The 22,324-nt window shown below is 37.1% G+C and overlaps 1 protein-coding gene across 1 annotated transcript in view; it reads right to left on the minus strand.

Annotated features, from left to right (window-relative positions):
* Positions 1-22,324, minus strand: part of Mctp1 (multiple C2 and transmembrane domain containing 1) — a gene marked incomplete at its 5' end in the record, with an annotated part of 237,531 nt that overhangs the window by 208,585 nt on the left and 6,622 nt on the right. The window contains 2 exons of the mRNA XM_028891575.1: positions 7,197-7,235; positions 18,037-18,148. Coding sequence (XP_028747408.1) covers positions 7,197-7,235; positions 18,037-18,148 — 151 coding nt within the window. The remainder of the gene's footprint in view (positions 1-7,196; positions 7,236-18,036; positions 18,149-22,324) is intronic.

Raw genomic sequence — 22,324 nt, forward strand, 5'->3', positions numbered from 1 at the left:
TGATTTATAAATAGTTAAGTAACTGATCCACACGTTTAGTAGCACATGAGACAAAAGTATAAACATCACATTCCAATATCACATTTGAACAATTAAGTATGAGATTCTAGCTGTATAAGAGGTTTCACTCTATGAGTTGAGGCAGTATCAAAAACCTTACATCCAAGTGAGTTTAAATCGTAAGGCATAATGTGTTAATTAAATGCAGATGAAAGTTTTAAGTTTTACTTCTAAATCCAGCATAAAGCAAACATTTAAAGGTAATATTAGCTCATTTAAAGCTTTAGGTAATCTTATGTTGACTGACTCTGAAGCTGTACTAATATTACTTTCTAGTCTTCCTCAGGTAAAAGCAGAGGGTATTTACCCTATTGTTGGCTTAGTCTACAAAGAAAAAAGCTATTCATGAATTGGGGGTTGGGAGTTTTTAATTATAAAGATTTAAGATTGAAAAACATAACTATTAGATACATTTAGATCTACCCTAGTCCCTAGGTTGTACTTTTTATGCCATGTTTAATTATTTTTATCACTTATCAGCTACAATTTTTAGTTCATTTTACAACCCACATTGTTGTGTAAATTAAGGCCTTTATTTCAAGTGAAACAGTTTAATTTTCATGTGGCTTCTAGTGCCATTTATTGCTCTGAATTAATATGAAATTTGCAATAGAACAAGCCAGGCGTAGTTATTATTGGTAACAACAAAAACAGTAAGAAAAAATAATAACAATAGCAACATTAATAGCAAAGAAAATAATCATCACAACACCATTAACAACAAAAGTAACACCAATAACAACAACAATTAAGGCAATAAATGCAACAATAAACAATAACTACAGTGATAAGTATAATAACCACCACAATAACAATAGCACCAGCAACAACAACACAGTGCTGGCATTATGATGAGTCCTGAACAATAGTACTGATGTTAATCTGGAAAACACAAACCAATTGTGATTCGGGAGAAGCCTTGAGTCCAATCATCATGTACATATTAAGTAACACTTTCGTGTGCAACAAGAAAAGAGACTTCACAGTGAGGAAAAGCAGCAGTATGAGGGTGCTTAAATTATAAATCAACTGTTAAAGAAAATTGAACACAAACACAGACATCAGCTTGATAAAAGACAATCGGCAAAATTGCCCTAAATAACGAATGCCTGAACTGACTCTTGTGTTTTTCAATCTATCACACTTCCAAGAGCCATTCTTCTGTGCTATTTAGGACTAGTTTTCCTTCACAGTATTTTTGCACTATAAATAAATTTCTTCTCAAAGATGAAAAATCAAACTGTAAGTCTAAAATTTAATCATAGTTTTAAAAGCAAAAATCTAAAAGATAATTTTTTCTTCAAAAAAGTGCAGTTTTACCTAAAAATTGAATATGATAATAATTTTTAAATTGTACATAAAATAAATCAAAAAATCTTTTAAGATTTTGTAATCAGTTGGGATGAGGATTAACTATCAATCTTTAAAGTGATATTTTACAACTAGATCAGTATATAGATCCTGAAACATAATTCACGTTATTATAATGTGGGAATTCTTCAAGAGTAAAAATAGTCACAAGATAAAAGATGAACCTGTGACCCTAAAACTCATGTGTCAGAATCAAGTCAGCAATCTAGATTATATGAACCTGTTTTTATATGTACATGACAAATTTCTTTTCATTGGTGCTATTTTGGACATTTAAGAGATTGGAAATATTTGTAAGTTCTTATGCAAAACAGTTACATAAAATTTCCTGGTCAGATAATTATTGTTCATGAAGGTCAAGGTCACGGGATGCCTCCATCCTGTCAAAAAACAATGACTAAGAATATTGACTTTTGAATAATCATGTCAACTAGGATTTTGGTAGTAAAGTCTTTGCAAAATTATGCATTATTTTCATTTGAGTATTTAAAGTAATTCAAATGAATAAATTATCTATCATCTATTTATCTATCATCTATCTGTCTGTCTGTCTGTCTATTCATCCATCCACCGTCTACCTACCTACCATCATGATGCCGTACACACCTCTGTGTCTGCCTTCTGCTCTATTAAACTGGAGTCTGATACATTAGTCCCCCTTCTAATCAGCTCAAGAAGGATCATGGGGAAATTGGTTGGTATTTGTTAACACGTCTCAGAAGCAAAGGTCAATTGTCAATCATGCAATGAATATCTTAGATGTGGGGCACAAGCTTGGTGGGTTCCATCTTGTGCTTAGGGGTCCATTTTATCCCTTGAATTTAAACCAGATCATCTATATTTACTCTAGAAAGAGCAACAACATTTATAAGTTCATCAAAAGCAGTCAAATAAATGTAATGTCACGGTTATAGCAAATCTCTGTCATTAGGAATTAAAATATATAAAATATAATTTTATGTCTACAGGGAAATATTGTCAAAACATCTAGGAAAAATCATTTCAATGTAAGATCTAGCTATGCCTTCTTGTACTTTGTGGGATAATCAAATATCATGCTAATATATAATATTTATAAAATAAATAAACTTATTACAAATGTAATAACTGTGGTCCAAATACCTGCTGTATTTGGACACCTCATTGCTGTTCACCATTGTTTTGTTGGCATTTTAGAATCCCAGAACAATTAATTCTGATATAATATAAGATATTATTTTATAGCATTTTTAAAGGATTGGTAACAAAAATACAGCCAAAGTAAGGAATTATAAATAAAAGTTTGTTTCCTTAAAAACACGTAAACATTTCCCATGTTCAAAGACATGTGCATATAATTATAAGTGTTATACTAAAGTAAAAGCACTGTGATCACTCACAGCTGAGAAAATCTCCTACAAAAACTTTCATTTTTTACAACCTTTTTCTTTTCTTTATAGTCACCTGTTCATCAGCAAGTGACGTCTTAGTAGAAAGACCCCATAACTGTTAACTAATATCCTTTTCATCATGCCTGACTGTGTGTGATACTTAAAAACGTGTTCATCTGTTTCTGTCCCCTTACTTAAAGCATTTACAAGTCATGATGCATTTTTAATGTGTCCTGCAAGGTGCCAGTTTAACTATGCCCTGCAGTCTCACAGAGCTCAATGTCCCCAGTTTAAATTAATGATATTTTTGCCAGAAGTCTTATTAAAATTGCTTCATTCAACCAATGGGTAAAGTTTTTCACATTTCATTAAAATCATGCTAAGTGATTATTATAAAAATCTTTATAAGAAGATCTGTTGCTAAAAGTGATGTAGATTGTCAAATAACAGAAGGTCTAGTAATGAGATACCACTACAATAATCTACATTGTATTATTTGAAGGACAGAATTTTAAAGAAAACAATTAAAAATTGGTATAGTTAGGATTTTGACAAGTGTATCGTATCTCTGTATGGTTACAATGTTATTTTCTTTTTCAAAATATTTTGATTTGCTCTTTTTAAATTTTACACATGCATATAACATATTTTAATCCTTATCACCCCTTCACTATCTACCTACCTCCCGCTGCCCCTAGAGACTCCCCAAACACATCTCCCTCCCAACTTCGTGTCCTCCTCTTCTTTTTTTTTTAAATTACTATCTCACAGACTCCAATTAACATTGGCCTAGATGCATGGGCGTGGCCATCCGCTCAAGTATGGGCAACCTATCAGAAGCCACACCCACAAAGAAAAATGGCTGTCACTCAGAAGTTGTCAACTGCCAGTAGCACTTCAGCTAAAGGTGAGGCCCCCTAAAACAGTATTTTTAAGATAATTGAGGTAATTTATTGAAAACATACATTTTTTTTTTATTTAAAATAAGCTCTCACTATGTACTACAGGTTGATTTGAAATCATGATTCTGCCTCATCCACCAACATGCTCAACAGTAACTTGTTAATTATTACTCATCCTAACCAGAAATAAACTCTCCTCTGGGTCAAGCACAGGCATATGCAGCACTTTATAAACTCCGAGCCAGCCAACAGAGACAATTATTTCATTATTTCATTTCCATTTTTGTTTTGATCCCACAAAATTTATTTACAAAATATATATAAATCTTCTCTTTTGAGCTCATGGAATTTTCTTGATGAATAATTTAACCTCAAATGAATTATCAATGATAGGTTTCTCAAAACATCACAATTTCTCTGCCAAAATGTATTTTATCACATAAGTGTAACTCTTTGACCTAGATAACTACCTAGTTGTCTGAGTTTGGGTAGGTGTTGATTTTCTTTTCTTCCACAATAACATTCTTTTATTACAGATAAGTGTGAAAGAGAATTTCAAGTGTACATGACGGAAAGTGTAGTTAGTTGGTAACCATAATGATTGTTCCTGGATGCTCCTACACCTAGAAGAGGAGACATTGTGGAATTTGCTGTTTATTGATCTTATGCAGTTGAAATCTAGCCCATATTTCTATATCTTGCTCTTCACTGATACATGTTTCCTACTTCTTATAAAGTGATAACAGTTGGATTTCTAATAATAAAGAGCTTGTCTTGAGTAACATTCATGATGCCCCTGTCTTCTGGTGCACGGTTTGATTGTTTCAATAGTATATACTGTTTCAGAGCATGTGAGTACCACAACTAATTCGATGAGAGAATCTATTGGCAGAAGTGTAGCGAATAGCCTAAATAAAATATGAATAAAAAACCTTATCACATAAAGTGAAGATAGTGAAGTGAGAAACAGGTATTTGGACGACAGGAAATTCTATGAGCTATTTCACCTTATGTACAAGGGAGATGTCCATGTTACAAAAGGACCATCAATGTAGTGACTCTCCTGTGTAGTTAGATTACTTCTTAAAGAGATCAAGACAAGGAAGGAAAGCCCCAGCCACAGACAGTCTTGGAAAACAATGTTTGACTATCTGTAAGTCTTTATTAGGAAGGTTTTGATTCTCGGATCTTTTCACGCTTGGTGCTCAAAGACAAGTTTCATATTCAAGTCCTGCCCTGACAATGACAGGAGATTTCATTCCTGTATGCTGCGACTTCAGAGAAGAAAATTTGTGTCTATAGGAAAATCCAACGGTGAGCACAATTGTATAGTATAAAAATGACTACTAAAAATACAAGTGATTGTATTTAAGTGTGATTCAAGCATCTTCTCTCTAGATTCTCCTTATTAAGACATAGATTTCAAGGGTGAAGAGTGCAGCAGTTAGAAGGGAAGAACATTTCAGTGAAACAGGAACACACCCCGCACACACGCACACGCAGCCTGCTAGCCTCTCCCTTACTTCTTAGATGCCACTGCCTGGAGGAAAGATTCAGAAACAGCGCCAACTCAGGGGAGGGTGTAAAGACCTACAAAGTAGGTAATAATTAGAAATGTGAAATTTTCCATGGATTTTTTAATATAACACTGTATATTTATAACACTATCTGGTGAATATGGACAGTGTTTTAAGGCATAGTAAAAATCTGAACGAATTAACAAGTGCTCATTATGCTCTCATAGAAAAAACAAAATGAGTGAACTGATTTTTAACTCACTCAGCATTTAGAATCACTATGAAAATGTACCAAATTGAAAAATCCCTTAGTCTAATATTAATACCTGTACTAAATATAATCTGTCAATTATTCAAGTGAGGGCTAAATTAGATACAGGCATTTTGCATCTATACTGGCAAACTTTCAGTGTTTAAATTGATAGTTAATTATAAAACACCAAGAATTATATATGTAAACATTATGGAAATAATATATTTGTTATTCCTTTAAATTTTTTATAGATTCAAAGAAATTATGTGGATTTATTTTTACTTTATCATTAAGATTAATTTAAACAAATTAAAAGGCTTATAAAAATCTATCTACCATCTATTGATCTATTTGAATATATGCTAAAATGATTCTTTTTCTGCAGCCAGGTCTGGCCTTTAATTCTCTCCCCTCAGTCCCTGAAATGCTGGTATTTCAGGGATTAAGTGCCTCTCGATATACACAGTCAAAAAAGATACTTCTATTCCCTCTTTTGTATTTCAATGAAATAGATTACTCATATTAATTAATGCCAAATACAATGTAATATCCAGTTCTAGTTAAACTCATTTGGAAGATGAATACTGCTGACTATCCACGGCTTAGTAGGTTTTTACACAAAAATATCATAGAGTCACAGGATGGGGAAAGTCTTATGTACATTTTAAAATCAACACACTTAACATAATATTAAAGCACAGTTACAAAGATAAACAATTCAATCTTTTCTTTTAAAAGTCACTGATTGTGTTTAGTGAAACCACAGTGGACATGCGCCTTCTCCAGTATGTGCTTTTTGAGAGCCGTTCTTTCGGTGAGTTATGTCTTGGTTGTCAGTATGAAAGAACTGGGGGGTAACTCACTGAATATGAGAAGTAAGACATCACAGCAGCCATAAAACAATACTTAGTATGCATATTTTCTTAATTCCCAGTAAAAGGAAAGGAAAATGATGAAATTGAAAAAACTTAAATAACAGCATGATTTGATCAGAATGGAAAAAGAAAAACTGCCAGTGTTCCAGGGTCTAAAAAAATCAGAACTATTAAAAGCAATATTGACCTTTTAAGTAGAAATTTGAATAAATGTCATTTTCACCAAGGAAATCTGTTTAATTTGTTTCAAAGTACAGTCAAGTAAAAGTTCAGTTTCATGATAGTTATTTATGCTCAGGATTGGTGCCATCATCGAGGATACTAATATCACCAAAGATACTATGTGTCTTACATGGGTACATACAGAAAGCTCCGTGCATTTCTGAAGTCACCACTCCTCTCACTCTGGAAGTGAGACAAGGGGGAACTGTCCTCAGGTTGTAATGACACAGGGACTTTCGAGGTTAGAAGGCCCAATACGCAATTTTCTGTGAACAAACCCAGGAAGTTTCATGGCTACTTCTGTCTGGAGTTTTCCCCGCCCGGGTATCATCACTTCGTCCTGGAGCAGAGTGATTTTGTAGACCCTGTTGTGCACATAGTGGAGACCGGATGCTGAGAATGAGGCTGAGGAGTGACTGGAGAGCAGCGAGACAGCGGTCTGAGTGCTCTGCAACAGTGAGGTTCTACTTAGAAAGCGTCCTAGGATGGGCTTAAAGATTATGGGGGGAAAGAGCAACTGGCAGTGATGAAACTTTGTGGTACAGCTCAGAAGATGAGAGGAATTTGGTAAAGCGGCTAAGAGTCTTCTCAACAAGGAAAGCTGAAGATCACATGCTAAGAATTACCTTACTGGATCTTTTCCAACTCTTCCTCATTAGCATTGTCTGTAAATGAAATAAAGCACTTCATTATCTTTCACCCAGTACAGAGCAGGACAGCCATTGTTTTTTAGGGGATATGTAACACTTATTAGTCCTTTAAATAGCAAAATGTTTCCAGCAACAACAACAACAACAACAACAACAACAACACACACACACACACACACACACACACACACACACTCACACACATATGCAGGGTGGGGGAAGGTGGGGGGAGGGGAGAGAGAGGGAGGGAGGGAGAGAGGGAGGAAGACAGGGAGAGAGATAACCTTTAACTTTCACGATGCCTTTTTCTGCTGAGAGATCACTTGCATTATTCTTTGTATGAAGAGGTAAGACAGTGTATTTTAAATATAGAATTGGGATTAGTTAATTCTAAATTAAAAATACAAATTGAGTTTCATGATTTATAATTGTCCCTTTTGGAGGTGAGAGTTGAGGGTCACTTGACTTAATTAGATATATAGCATTTTTTCTTCAACCTACATCTAAAGCATGTTGCTTTGGCCACATTGTAGAAACATTTCTACATTTAGTTATTTTTTTAACTGCATCATTGTCTACAATGTTTCCAACTCAGAAAAGGCTGCTTATTTTTTTTTAACTAAAATGTTTCCTTTATGATATTCTGTTTATGTCACAGTGAGAGGTTGGCTTGGCTACATGTTTTAATTAAGTTTCTGGAGATTTGGTATCAGTGCTTAAGGTTACTGGTCTTTTGTATTTGCATAAGTAAAACATAAAGCTCCCCCTAAATTTAAATAATTCTCCTATTTACTATTAAACATTTCCCTTAAGCATCTAGATGTAAACCTTCCTCTTTGCCATACCATGTCCTATGGTTGCCTTTAAGGCAGGTGAAGAGGAAAGTGGAGAGTGTTTGGAGGGAAGACTGTGGCTTCTAGAAAGCTTGCCATAGCTGTGTTGGGGAACTAGATCAATGTCAAGAGCTCCATCTCTTTTATCAGAACTCACTATGAAGAAGATCCATTCTAGAAAGCACTCATGCCTCATGAAAATACAGGACAGAAAGAACTTTCACATAAAACTACGCCATTCTTGCCGGGCGGTGGTGGCGCATGCCTTTAATCCTAGCACTTGGGAGGCAGAGGCAGGTGGATCTCTGTGAGTTCGAGGCCAGCCTGGCTACCAAGTGAGTTCCAGGAAAGGCGCAAAGCTACATAGAGAAACCCTGTCTCGAAAAACCAAACCAAAAAAAAAAAAAAAAAAAAAAAGACTACGCCATTCTTTGACCTAAAAGGGGAGAATGGAATAACGGAGCAACTTCAGAGTAGGAAATAGGAGAATGGTAACATTCCCAAAGACAGTACTACATTACTTTTGTTTTCTCTATTGACCCAAACATGAAAGAGTAACAGATTTTCAAATGTTATAAAAATCCACCCCCCTGGTTTTCAAGCAGAACCAGGAAACAGCAAAGCATTGTTATCAAATACTACAAAAAATAGTTTATATTTTCTAACTACTAAGGTCCAATTCATTTTGAAGCAACACATCCAACCACTAGTTTGGAGACACAGACAGGGTGCACACCTAATAGACGATTGATGTTAGGTGAGTGATTGCCATTACAACCTGATCATCATCAACAATAATAACATGATCACCTCCTCCATATCACCAAAGGTCATGTGCAACCAGATTCTTCAGTGGTTAGCCATATCCATAAGAGCTCCCCAATCAAGAGTCCAACAATAAATGTTTGACTTTGTCTCAATGCATTTGATCATGGCAGTTTCTAGAGACAGCATTTTGAGTCAAAACAACTAAAGAAGTAAAGATTAAAATACTTTAACTAGTGGTCATTTATCAACATCATTAAGCATCTAAGGATCCTATAAGATTGATTCCATAAGAAGTATTAGGCTATGAAAGCAGGGTGAAACGATGAGGAAGGGTGGACTGTCGTGGCAACACTTGACAACATTTAGGGACACGTGCTTCTGAGAGAGGAAAGGAAGCAGTGTACGTGATTAACTTCTGACACAGAAAACAAAACAAAATATAGCTCTGGCTTTTTCATGTCTCTCAAATTTTGGTTGTATTTTTCAAACTGGGAATCGGATATAAGGAAACAGCCATAATTTGGCAGCTTCAGGGCCAGTTCCTTCTCTTGAGTCAGTGTCAAAAGTTCTGCTGTGGATCAAGTGACTGTCAAAATGGTCTCAAATTTCATAACAAAAATTCTGCCTTGTTAGCCAAAAACTGCTAGCTTATCAATTGGCTAAACGCCCCCACAAAAGTTCTTTTTCCTTTTTTAGGTACTTGGGTTAAAGAAGGCTCAATTATAGCAATTCAGTAGAAAAGTTTTAAAAATTCAATAGATAATTAATATTGCTATCTTTACTAACTATGAGATCTATTAAAGAAGAAAGGTTATTTGGGGAATGTTAAAGATAAAAGACAAAATAAATTCTGGAAATATAAGATTTAAATTTTGCTCCATGATTGTGAGTTTGGCAGAGAAACATATGATTTAGATTTTCAAGGAGTCGGTGTCTGTTACTACTGTACATTAGGTTCTTCATTAGCAACTCAGTCTCCCTTGAAGTCAAAATAAGGAGTAAGTGACATAAAAATATGGCCAATGATAGGTTTGTAAAAGCAACTACTTTAAAAAGATTTAAAATCTCATTTTAACTTCCTTTTGTTATGATTTTTAGTATATTATTTGCTAATATGCATACAAAAAACATACAGAACAGATAGTATACACATAAAACATATACATTCAACACTTCATAAGGAGCTATGTCTTTAAACATTGTATAAAAGTTATGACATCAAAGTTAAACTAAGGTATAAAAATTGTTTGTTTAACTCATCAAAGGCCACCTAGTATCAATTAATATGTTTCTAGGGATTTTCTAATTTTCAACCTAAGCCAAACAATGCGTAAGTCTACGTTATCTAAGAGAGTGTGTAACACAAATTAACTCACTTTTATGTCACAAAGTCTCCAATGAAGAAAGCTGTGGATTGAACTCTGCTAGAAAAAGAGCCAGAAAGAACTCAAACACACTGTCAAACGAAAATACCACATATAGGACACACATGTATGTATGACATATGTTTTTAGGTTCAAAACAGGACATGCAGTCAATGATAGGTGTGCCATGCAGCCAGCTGCATGCTGCCCATGAAGGCTTTGGCTTTTTGTACACATAATGCTGGGGACTCAAAAATAGATGTACACATACCTGTTCACATCTGGAAATTTTAAAAATACACTCAGTCATGTACTCAGTGCAGATTTTTATATTGGCAATGATGAAATACACTTGCTTGTGGTCTTTCCACACATCTTAAATGGATGTAATTATATGTTATGTGTTGTCAAAGTTTTACTACGTGGGTTGATGGTTACTCAACTTATTCTTTGGTTTGACTGATTTCCAGAAGTGGCAATTCACACAAGAAGGAATCATGTTAGCTGCATTATTCACAGAGTGCACTGTCAGCATTTAATGGTGTGTACTGAACTCAGAAAACAGCTGGTTTAGAAGTCTTAGGGCTCGATGATACTAAGTCCCCTGCATTTCCAGTTCTTCCTTACTGTACATTTTCTATTTCCTACTTGATTGTTAGGACATATTTGTTAAGGCTTTTGAAACACATCTCATCCTTTGTTTTAGTACATGTAAAATATTTAGCAAAGCTTTATAACCATAGAGATAAAAAAAAGTCTGGTTGTTGAACTAAAGTCTTTGTCCCAAAAGCTTAAAATAAATTATTTCTGAGCTATTAAGTGCAGAGAACAGAAACCTTCTTCTTGTGTTGTTGGTGTGTGGAGGAGAACAATCATCCTCCATTCACCTGCTACACACATCATCCACTGTGACAAAGACTGAAGTGTCCACCACTGGTAGTTATAGGATTTGAGTTTGACTTTCTTCCTGAGTGAGAGCCCTTCCTGTGTAATTTGGATAAGTTCAGCATGCCAATTTCACTGAAGTAGTGTGTTCTATATTCAAAGTATAGGAAAGAAATTGAAATTGAAAATATATTAGATCTCTGATTGTTCTTAAACAAGAAATGTCAAATGTGTCCCAGAATACACTTTGTTAATACAAGAAGAACAATACAGTTAAGCATTAAAACACTAAATTTAAGAATTTACCAAAGAAAGTTAGATCATTATCTAATCATGACATAATGAATTTGTAGCAACCACAATAATTTGACTATTAAAGTTAGAATAAAAATAACATGAAAATACCTCCCCCTGTTCTTTGAAGCATCCCTTCAAATTATCACAGACACATCTCTAAGACATTAAACAACCACTAGGTATAGGATCCTAGACTAGATTTTAAGAGATGCCATTACAAAAACATTTTACTTACAGATGTGCTGTTATATATAATACATATGCAATAATGTGCCTTTACATACACCACTTCTCAGGAGGAACGCATATAAGATGGAGGTGAGGTGAAATTTTGGCCAAACAGATGACACAATGACACATTGGACTTGAGAAGTAAACAAGGAGTTTATGTGACTAGATGCTACAAGTGAAAAAACATATGCTGCTTTTTGCAAAGCTGTTGAGAGTTTCCTTATTGTCAAAATAGCTACTTCAACAGTTAAAAAGATAAACGACTTAAAGAACTTTGGTAGATAGGCAATAATATTTTTTAAATTCATATACAAACTACACATATTTATAAACTCTGGGATATTTATACAACATGTACACATTGTTGTTCAAATCAGCATATCTATCTCTACAAGCATTTATCATTTGGTAGAAATATTTAAAATCCTTTCTTAGCCCTCTAAAATAGGCAGTACATTATTGGTTGCTAAAGTCACCCCCACTGTGCCCCAGGACATCAGAGGCACTTGGATCAAACTGTCACTTTCTCATTGGCTAATCTTTCCCATCCTTCTCTCCCACAAACTGGTCCCAGTCTCGTTGGAATCGCCGTTCTGCTCTCCAGTTCTATGAAACAAACTTTGTTGCTTCTAAACATGAGTGGGATTAGTATGTGTTCCTTATCTTCATTATTGTCCAGTTCCATCTACATTACTGGAAAAGACTGGACTTCATCCTCTTTGGAGTTGACTACTAACTATTCCACTGTGATTTTTTAAAAAATAGATGCTTACTTATTTGTAATAGCCAGAACCTGGAAACAACCTAGATGCTCTTCAACCAAAGAATGGATAAAGAAAATATGGTACATTTACACAATGGAGTCTTACTTAGCTGTAAACAACAATGACCTCATGAAATTTGCAGGCTAATGGATGGAACTAGAAAAAAATCATTGAGTGAGGTAACCCAGTCCCAGAAAGACAAACACGTTATATACTGACTCACAAGTGGATATTAGGAGTCAAGTACAGGATAACTAACCTACAATTCACAGCCTCAGAGAGGCTAGATAATAAGGAGGGCCCAAAGAGGGATGCATCGATTTCCCTGGGAAGGAGAAATAGAAGAGATCTCCTGGGTAAATGGGGTGGGCGGATGGGGAGATGGGAACTTGAGGGAGCAGGTTGGACAGGCTAAATGTGGGAGGCAGGTTGGGGGCAGGATGGAGGGGAGAGTAAAGAAAGACATCTTGATAGAGTGGGGCATTTCAGGGTTAGGGAGAAACCTGGTGCCAAGGAAATTCCCAGGAATCCATAAGATGACCCCAGCTAAGACTCCTAGCAATAGTGGAGAGGGTGTCTGAACTGGGTATCTGTAATCAGATTGGTGACTACCGTAATTGTCATCAGAGAGCCTTTATTCAGTAACTGAAGGAAGCAGATGCAGAGATCCACAGCCAAGCACTTGGCCAAGCTCTGGGAGTCCACCTGAAGAAAGGGAGGAGGGATTGTACAAGCCACAGGGGTCGAGGTCATGACAGGGGAACCCACAGAAACAGCTGATCTGAGCTCCTGGGAGCTCAAGGGCTCTGGACCAACAGTTAGGGAGCCTCCAGTGGGACTGACCTAGGCCCTCTGCATGTTTGTGACAGTTGTGTAGCTTGGTGTGTTTGTAAGGCTCCTAGCAGTGAGATCAGGACCTGGCATTTAGCTGGCTTTGGGAACCTGTTCCCCGTGCTGGATTACCTCACTTAGCCTTAATGCAGGGGGAGGAGCTTGGTCCTACCTCAACTTGATGTGCCATGCTTTATTGACTCCCATGGGAGGCCTGCCCCTTTCTGAATGGAAAATGAGGAGTAGTAGAAGGGAAGGGGGGTAGATGGGAGTCAGGGGATGGAAGAGGAGGAGAAGAGGGAGGGGAAAGTGGTCAGTATGTAAAATAAATGAAAAATGTTAATTAAAATAAAAATTTAGAAAATAGATGGTTACTCATGGTTTTGTTCAGAAATTTAAAACTTAGAAAGTACTGTTGGTAAATATAACTGGATATACAGAGCTTGCAAAGGCATCAGTAGAACAATTCTTTGGGCCAAATAAAAAACAAAATCTCAGAAATATTATATATTTATAGGCATACACTTAGAAACTCACATTTCCACATAATAAAGGCTTTTAGAATACCTGGAACACCAGACCCCAGCAGACTTTCCTCTTCTCTCTATTTTAGCTTTTGTCCACCCCTATCTTGCTCCCCCACTTCCAAGCACATGCCTGACTGTTCATCACAACCATGAGGACAGCAAGGCTAGCCTGGGCTCACTCCTCTCTCCCTCCTGGGTGCCCCAGCCAGAGGTTGATCTTGGTGCTGCTCTGCAGCCCTGGCTTAGTTCTGCCTGAGACATTTGTTTCTCTGAAAAGAAGAGGCACCAGGGGAATTAGTAACAGGATGGAAGAATGCACCATTTCCCAAGTGGGCAGCAGAATAATCCAGCACAAACAAAGACTCTGAAAGCAGAAGGCATGGAGTAAAGCAGTGAATGAAGGCATCAAAGAAATTCCTCAAACACAAATAGTCAAAGTAATTTGAGTTATGGAAAGAGCATAATAGTTTTAGGAGAAAATCTCCATGTCAAAGGTGAATGTGGCTAGAGATAAACAATGAAGAGGGAGGAAACAAAGATAAATTAAATGGGATTTTGATGAATAACTTTTCTATTACTCATTGATTTCCTTCATGTTCATGTGTCACTGATGGTCAGCTCTTAGTTGCTATAATTTTTTCTAACTAGAAATACATGATGTCTGTGATGTAAGTTTGGGCAGTCACCAAGGCAGGGTAGGGTTTTTCAAGGACCATTGAAAATAAATAATGTGAGAAGAATCTTTGTCAATGCTCACATTTGATTTTGTCAGAGTAACTCAGTAACTTCTTTGTTGATATTTTGGTAATTCAATCTCTTGAACCCTCAGGTTGATGCTAAGATATTTAAAATGGTTCTTTTGAAGGACAAATTCTCCTAATTATCTATCACCCAAATGACCAGAACAACAGCCACACCCTCTAAATCTCTAGTAATACTTCACATGTCTGGGGATACATGGGACTCTGCACACTAGTTATCTTCATTTATGAAGTGCTGCCCTGAATTAAAATAGCAAAGAACCAACACGGGCATATTCTATCACCAAATTTCCTTAACTTGTTTTTAACCTCTTACAGGCAAACCTGCCAATCCCCTCCTAGGGCTCTATTTAGAACCTTATCTTCCTTCACTTAGGCTTTGTGCAATGGCTTCCTAATCAGTCTCCACACCTCCATCTTCCTCCCTTAATGCATTTTCTATAATGTATGAACAGAGACAAGATTTTTTTACAGGCAAATGCAATCAGGTCATTTCCCTTTTGCAGACCTTGCCATAATTTTTCATTGCTATTTGGATAAAGGTCACAAATCTTCCCATGGACAACAGACCCTTCACAGTCTAGGCACCTCTCTCCTACTCTGGACCGGGAGCATGGCTGCCACACTCTTTCCTTCTGTCTCCGGTAAGCTCCACTGTCTCTTTGGTTCTTGAGATGTAGTGTGCTTCTCTAGCCACAGTGTCTTTGTATGTGCTCCTTCCTCCACCTCAAGCACTTCTCTTCTTGAGTTTTGTTTCTTTTTAATTCCTATAGATATTTCCTACCTCAGTCTCCACATGACTTCCTTAGAGAATCCTAGGCCCACACTGATCAGAACAAATTTCCTGTTTTTGTTTTTCAGAAATGTGCCTTTCTTTCATAACACTAGCTGTCACCTTTTTTCTCTTAGTAAATCGCTAAACACAAGTTCTAATGTGTCCTAAAGGCCAGCATAGGAGCTGCCTTTCAGTAGGTTTCTGGTGGTCGTCTGAATTACTTAAATAAAGTATAAAATGAACATTTAGAATATACTCCCAATTATGAACTAGGCATCTAAAATTTATTTCCTGGTTTGTGTTACTGGTGACTTTTAACTGATGATCTTTCTCTATAAATGACGGTATTCCTTGAGCAAGCTTTTCCTCAGCTGTCCCTCTGTATGCACACATGAGTACTCACTCAGCTATGCCATGTTCTCACAGCAGGGCTATGTGTACTCATTCACACCACGTTCTCACAGCAGGGCTATGTGTACTCATTCACACCATGTTCTCACAGCAGGGCTATGTGTACTCATTCACACCACGTTCTCACAGCAGGGCTATGTGTACTCATTCACACCACGTCTCACAGCAGGCTATGTGTACTCATTCACACCATGTTCTCACAGCAGGGCTATGTGTACTCATTTACACCATGTTTCACAGCAGGCTATGTGTACTCATTCACACATGTTCTCACAGCAGGGCTATGTGTACTCATTCACACCACGTTCTCACAGCAGGGCTATATGTACTCATTCACACCATGTTCTCACAGCAGGGCTATGTGTACTCATTCACACCATGTTCTCACAGCAGGGCTATGTGTACTCATTCACACCACGTTCTCACAGCAGGGCTATGTGTACTCATTCACACCATGTTCTCACAGCAGGGCTATGTGTACTCATTCACACCATGTTCTCACAGCAGGGCTATGTGTACTCATTCACACCACATTCTCACAGCAGGGCTATATGTACTCATTCATACCACATTCTCACAGCAGGGATATGTGTACTCATTCACACCACGTTCTCACAGCAGCAATGTGTATACTCATTCACACCATGTTCTCACAGCAGGGCTATGTGTACTCATTCACACCACGTTCTCACAGCAGGGATATGTGTAGTCAGCCACACTAGGCCATGTTCTTCCTCAGCAGCCTCCATTGGCACACATGTATATTCAGTCACACCATGCCATGTTCTCACAGCAGGTGCTATATAGCAAGATTTGTTAAAAGTGGATTTCCCCATTAAATGAAGTTTTAAAATAAAACATATGACCTTATATGCCTATTGTTTATTTTTTATGGATAGAAAGAAATTCTTCCTAAAGGGGTGAGTTTTCTTTGGTGAGTTTTAAAAATCTTCAAATTTAGCCACAATCTTGATTAAAATGTCAACAATATTTTTTAATAGATAATATATAACTGTTGTGGGATGGTCTGTATGTCAAATTGCTCTGATTGGTCAATAAATAAAACACTGATTGGCCAGTGGCTAGGCAGGAAGTATAGGCGGGACTAACAGAGAGGAGAAAAGAAAGAACAGTAAGGCAGAAAGAGTCACTGCCAGCCGCCACCATGACAAACAGCATGTGAAGACGCCAGTAAGCCACGAGCCATGTGGCAAGGTATAGATTTATAGAAATGGATTAATTTAAGCTATAAGAACAGTTAGCAAGAAGCCTGCCATGGCCATACAGTTTGTAAGCAATATAAGTCTCTGTGTTTACTTGGTTGGGTCTGAGTGGCTGTGGGACTAGAGAGTGACAAAGATTTGTCCTGACTGTGGGCAAGGCAGGAAAACTCTAGCTACATATACCAACTTGAATGGCACATAATTTTAAAACAAGAATATAGGTATTGCTGAAAGAGTTTTTTGGGAACCTCTAACAATTATAGCTAGTACAAAATTGCATCAGAGCTATAGTAGTTCCTAGGCATATATGAATATTGAGCCTAACAAATATCTCTGGCAGATCATGGCAGGACTACACCAGCAAGCACACCGATGGTGTGGATCACAGAGGGGCGCCAGCAAGCACACCGATGGTGTGGATCACAGAGGGGCGCCAGCAAGCACACCGGTGGTGTGGATCACAGAGGGGCACCAGCAAGCACACCGGTGGTGTGGATCACAGAGGGGCGCCAGCAAGCACACTGATGGTGTGGATCACACCTGATACTTTTCCAGGTTACTTCAGTAGTGTGGGAGTCACCGCTTCCTCTGTAGCCCTTGTTCATTTCTCATAGCAGCATGGTATGCAAGGAAGTACAAATAGGCAGTGCTGAGATACAGGAAGTGTCGTTATGGAAGTCCATCAAGAACACGAAGAGTACACACTTAACCAGTAAACAACCACCAGAAAGCAGAAACTCTGTTATAATTTCACCTCATTGTCCTTGTCATGACACATTTGGCAATATAGTCAAAATAGTAGAGTCTTGGATCTCTCCATGTGGAATTCCAAATATTCGATTCACTAATCAATATATTCCCTGAAATAATACTGATATTTACCTACAATATAACATGTCTGAAATCAATTAATAAAATTATGAGACGGTGTAAATCTACTCATTTACAACAAGAGGTTCTGATCTGGAATATGGCACAGGAAATTTGAGTTGAAAAGACAAAATGAGTATGGGTGAGTGCTACCCAGGATACTTACAGTGACCAAGAACAGGCCAGAGTTCTACTGCATCTGCTGCTCCCTCTATGGCCTGAGGAGGCTCTCAGCATGTGAAAAAGTGGGGACAAGAAGAGCTCCAGAAGACTTACCACATCCCTGGGGTCGCCTTCCTTGGGGGTCAGGGTGACTGACATCAAAATGATTCCAAGGTCATGGTCGGGATAATGGGGATCTTTCAGAGTCAAGGTCACATCTGTGCTCCTGTGATATAAAATATTTAGATTGGTAACAGTCACTGAGTACATAACCCTAAAAGTATCTTAATTAATAATTCATTATTTTAAATGTTTTTTACTCTTTTGATTTCTTAGTACATTTTTTGTTGTTATCAAAATACCACCATTGTATTAAATCATCCAAGAAGCTGCATGTCCGTGGAGGTGTTTGAATTCATTGGGTAAATTTCTTCACTTTCTGAGGTTCTAGAAGGTTGATGAAAGCAGCAAACTATTCAAAAATCTATGAACCCCCTTTCTATGATCTATAAGCTCACAGGGAGAAGTCCAGTTCTTTTCTATACATTTAAGCCCAGCAACTGGATGGAGGTCATTTGTCAGCCACAACTTTTACTTGTGTAGCTTTTTATTTAAGCAGGGGTAATTATTTAAAATAAACAGAAAGGTGTGAGGAGAGGAAGCTTATAAAATATAACTTGATTCACATATTTTATACATATATTTTAAGGCAACATATAATTATTTAAAAGAACAGCAGATATTTAAAATAATGCTTGTAGTTTGGAGATGTGCAAACTTATACCCAAAACAATTTCTCAATTCAAAATAACATAGAAATATTACTTATAGTTGGACAACGGAGAATTTATACTTAGATTTGGATTTGGGTAAGCATTCCCGAGGAAGACAGGATGAATAATTTAGTATTATACACAATCACTTTTAAGAAATAAAGAAAATAGGGCTGGAGGGATAGCTCAGCCGTTAAAGGTTAGGCTCACAACCAAAAATATAAGAAAGAAAGAAAATAGACATTTAACTGAGACTGCATAGGTAACATCTTGTTTACTATTTTAATTAATATTGAACAGACAGGGCTCATGAACTACCATAAACCAGTTTCTGTAGAACATGGAACACCAAACAAAAGAATTATAGGATGCTTGGCAATAAAACATCTTTCTCATTCATCCAGTTGTTTGTTGCATTCACAAAGAGAGCAGTGAGTACACATTGAATATCTCACAGTGTTCTGGTTTCTGGTAAAAGCTAGAGAACAAAACCAAGGGGATCCCTGTGTCCACAGAACTTTAATTTTTGTACAGTTTAGTTCTGGTATGGTGAATAGACATTTAGGTTAAAAATGTCCCAAGTAAAAAATTCAGTCCTATATGCCTATCAGTTTTCACTGTTCTGTTTTGTGTGGGTGTATGTGAGTTTATTCTTGAAATTCACCTCTGAAGAATCTGTGGATGAGGGATAGGGGTTAGAACTGAGTAAGGGGAGGGTATTAGAAGTCTATATATTTCTAAAGTGCCCTGCCAAATGATTTTCTCACACACCCAGGATTAAAGAACAGACAATTTTTAATGTTAACATTATGATACCAGGAATTTTACCACATGATGTTTAATACATTAAGTTAAGGTGTGATATGTGAAAATGTGAACTATTTTGTGATGTCAGAGGTTTAATTGAATCATATGCAATCTGTCTGCAAATTGTTTTCAACATTAATTTAGCTATCAGTAATCATTATAATTTGATAGCAAGAAGTGGTCTTTATTGTTTATTTATGTATATATGTACAGGTATGTACATATATGTGGTTGTTCGCGTGTGTATCAGCATGGTAGAGCTGGTGCTGGAATACAATTGTGAATGTAGTAGAGGCCAGGGGTTGATGTTAGGTATTGTCCTCAATCACTTCCACCTTAAATTTTTGAGCCAAGGTCTCTAATTGGACCACCAGTGAGACTTTTCACCAATTTGTTTAGGCTGGCCTGCCAATGGGCTCCAGGAATCTACCTGTTTCTGGCTTTCCAGTGCTGGGATTATAGTTGTGTATCACTGTGCCAAACTTGTTTCATGGATTATAGAGGTCAAAACTCATGTATTTAAGCTAGTACAAGCATTTTACTGCCTAAGCTATATCCCAATATCAACTTATCTTTCTAAACAAATGTGTATTTGGCATTGTAGTGTAAGTATGCAATATATACATTTGTGGTTACAATTTGATTGGGTCCCTTTTCATATAGGGAATACATATAAAATTAATTAAATTTTTTCCTTAATGCTGGAGTGATCGCAATTCCAGATCTTAAGATACATTACAGAGCCATAATATAAATAAGATATGGTACTGCCACCCAAATAGATATGTAGATCAATGGAACAAAATTGAAGACCTAAACATGAGCACATATAAATTTAGTCACTTCATAATGACAAAGATGCCAAATGCATACACTGGAGAAAAGAAAGTTTCTTCAAGAAATGGTGCTGGGAAATTGGATGTCCACGTGCAGAAGAATGAAACTAGATCTATATCTATCACCTTGCACAATAACTAACTCCAAATGCACCAAAGACCTAAACGTGGAGCCTGAAACACTGAAATGGCTAGAAGAATGCATGGACAGAACCCTACATGATGTAGGTGTAGGTAAAGACTTTGTGAATAAAACTCCGTGTGCCAAGAATTAGGGTCAACAAGTGACAAGTGGAACCTCATGAAACTAAAAAATTTCTTCATGGTTAAAAACATCAATATATCAAATGAATAGAAAGCTCACAAAAATGGGAGAGCCTTTGCCAGTTATACATCTGATAGCAGACTAATATTCAGCATATACAAAGAACTCAAAAGCCAAGAGTCAAAAATGACACATTAGAAAAATAGATCTGGGACCTGAATAGAATTTTCAAAAGAAGAAGTAAATAAATGGCTAAGAAATATCTCCCAAATGTTCATCATCCCCAGCAATTAGGGAAATGCACATCCAAACAACTTTGAAATTTCATTTTATCCCACTCAGAATGGCAAAAATCAATGGAACAACCAATAAAAAATGCTACTGGGATTTGGGGAAAGGGAGGCACATTCATTGTTGATGAGGCTGTAAGTTGATGCAGCCACTATGAAAATCAGTGGTGACAGTTCTCAAAAAGCTAAGAAATAAATCTACCACACAACCCAGCTATACGACTCCTTGGCATATGTCCAAAGCACTTGACATTCTACTATAAAGACTCTTGCTCAGCCATATTCATTGTTCAATTCACTATAGCCAGAAAATGGAAACAACCTAAATGCCCTACAATCAACAAATGGATAATGAAAATGCAGTATAAAACACTATTAAATGCTATTCAGCTGTAAACAAATATGAAATCATGAATGTCACAGGTAAATGGGGAAAACTGGAAAAGATCACATTGAGTGAGGTAACCCATACCCAGAAAGAGGGTATGGGTTTTTTTTGTATTGGAGGCCTCATCTCCAAATCTTCTAATGTGAGTACACTTCTTTGGAGGCCTCATCTCCAAATCTTCTAATGTGAGTACACAGCCTATAGTAACTACAGAAACTATGAAATTAAAACAGAATCATTGCCAGGATAGGTGTGTGGCTGGGGATCAATAGGGAGAGAAAAAGCAGAGTACAATTGATCTGATCAGGAAAATGGGAAGGGAGAAGCTCCTTAGGGAAGAGGGAGGGAGGTAAATACAGAAGAAGGTAGGAAGTGGATAAAGGGAATGACATGATACAAATGTTCTGAAAGGGAAAATGGGAAAAGTGAGGACTCTTTAGGGAAGTAAAGACAGAAAAAAAGAGGGTAGTGGGTAAAAATACAAGAAGGATTCTGAAAAAGCCACCAGGAATTATACTGCTAACTATTCTCAAAAAATTCTATAATATGTATACTTTCTTGTATTTATTGTTTTAATCAATTTTTCTCACTTGGACTGATGGTGATTCCTCCAAGAACCAAATGCCACCTAACAAAGCACAACACCAGACACCAGAGCCCTCTTTTGAGTTGTTGGCCAGGGCTGCACAAGAGACTACACAAACATACAGCCTGTAGCTTTGCCCTTGGTTTCCCCCAAGAGGTGGAAGGCTGAGTCCTTACTGCTGAAGACACCATGAAGTGGTGAAAACCAACAGTCCCACCTACATCTACCCATGAGCCACATCAGCAGCTACGATGTGCCCAAGTGTGCTGCAGTGGCAGGCATACCTTGGTGGACCAACCACTCTCTGACTGGAACTAAGATTCATTCAACAACAGGAAGACTATGCCTGGTACTGAACACCTAGCTAACCACTCAGTGCTAGTGAGTCCTTGTTATCAGAAGGCATCTACAACCCCTAATTTACTAAACCAGCGTAATCCCCAATAATCTTTAAACA

The sequence above is a fragment of the Peromyscus leucopus genome, chromosome 15 (genome assembly GCF_004664715.2).
Source record: "Peromyscus leucopus breed LL Stock chromosome 15, UCI_PerLeu_2.1, whole genome shotgun sequence".
Taxonomy (NCBI): Eukaryota; Metazoa; Chordata; class Mammalia; order Rodentia; family Cricetidae; genus Peromyscus; species Peromyscus leucopus.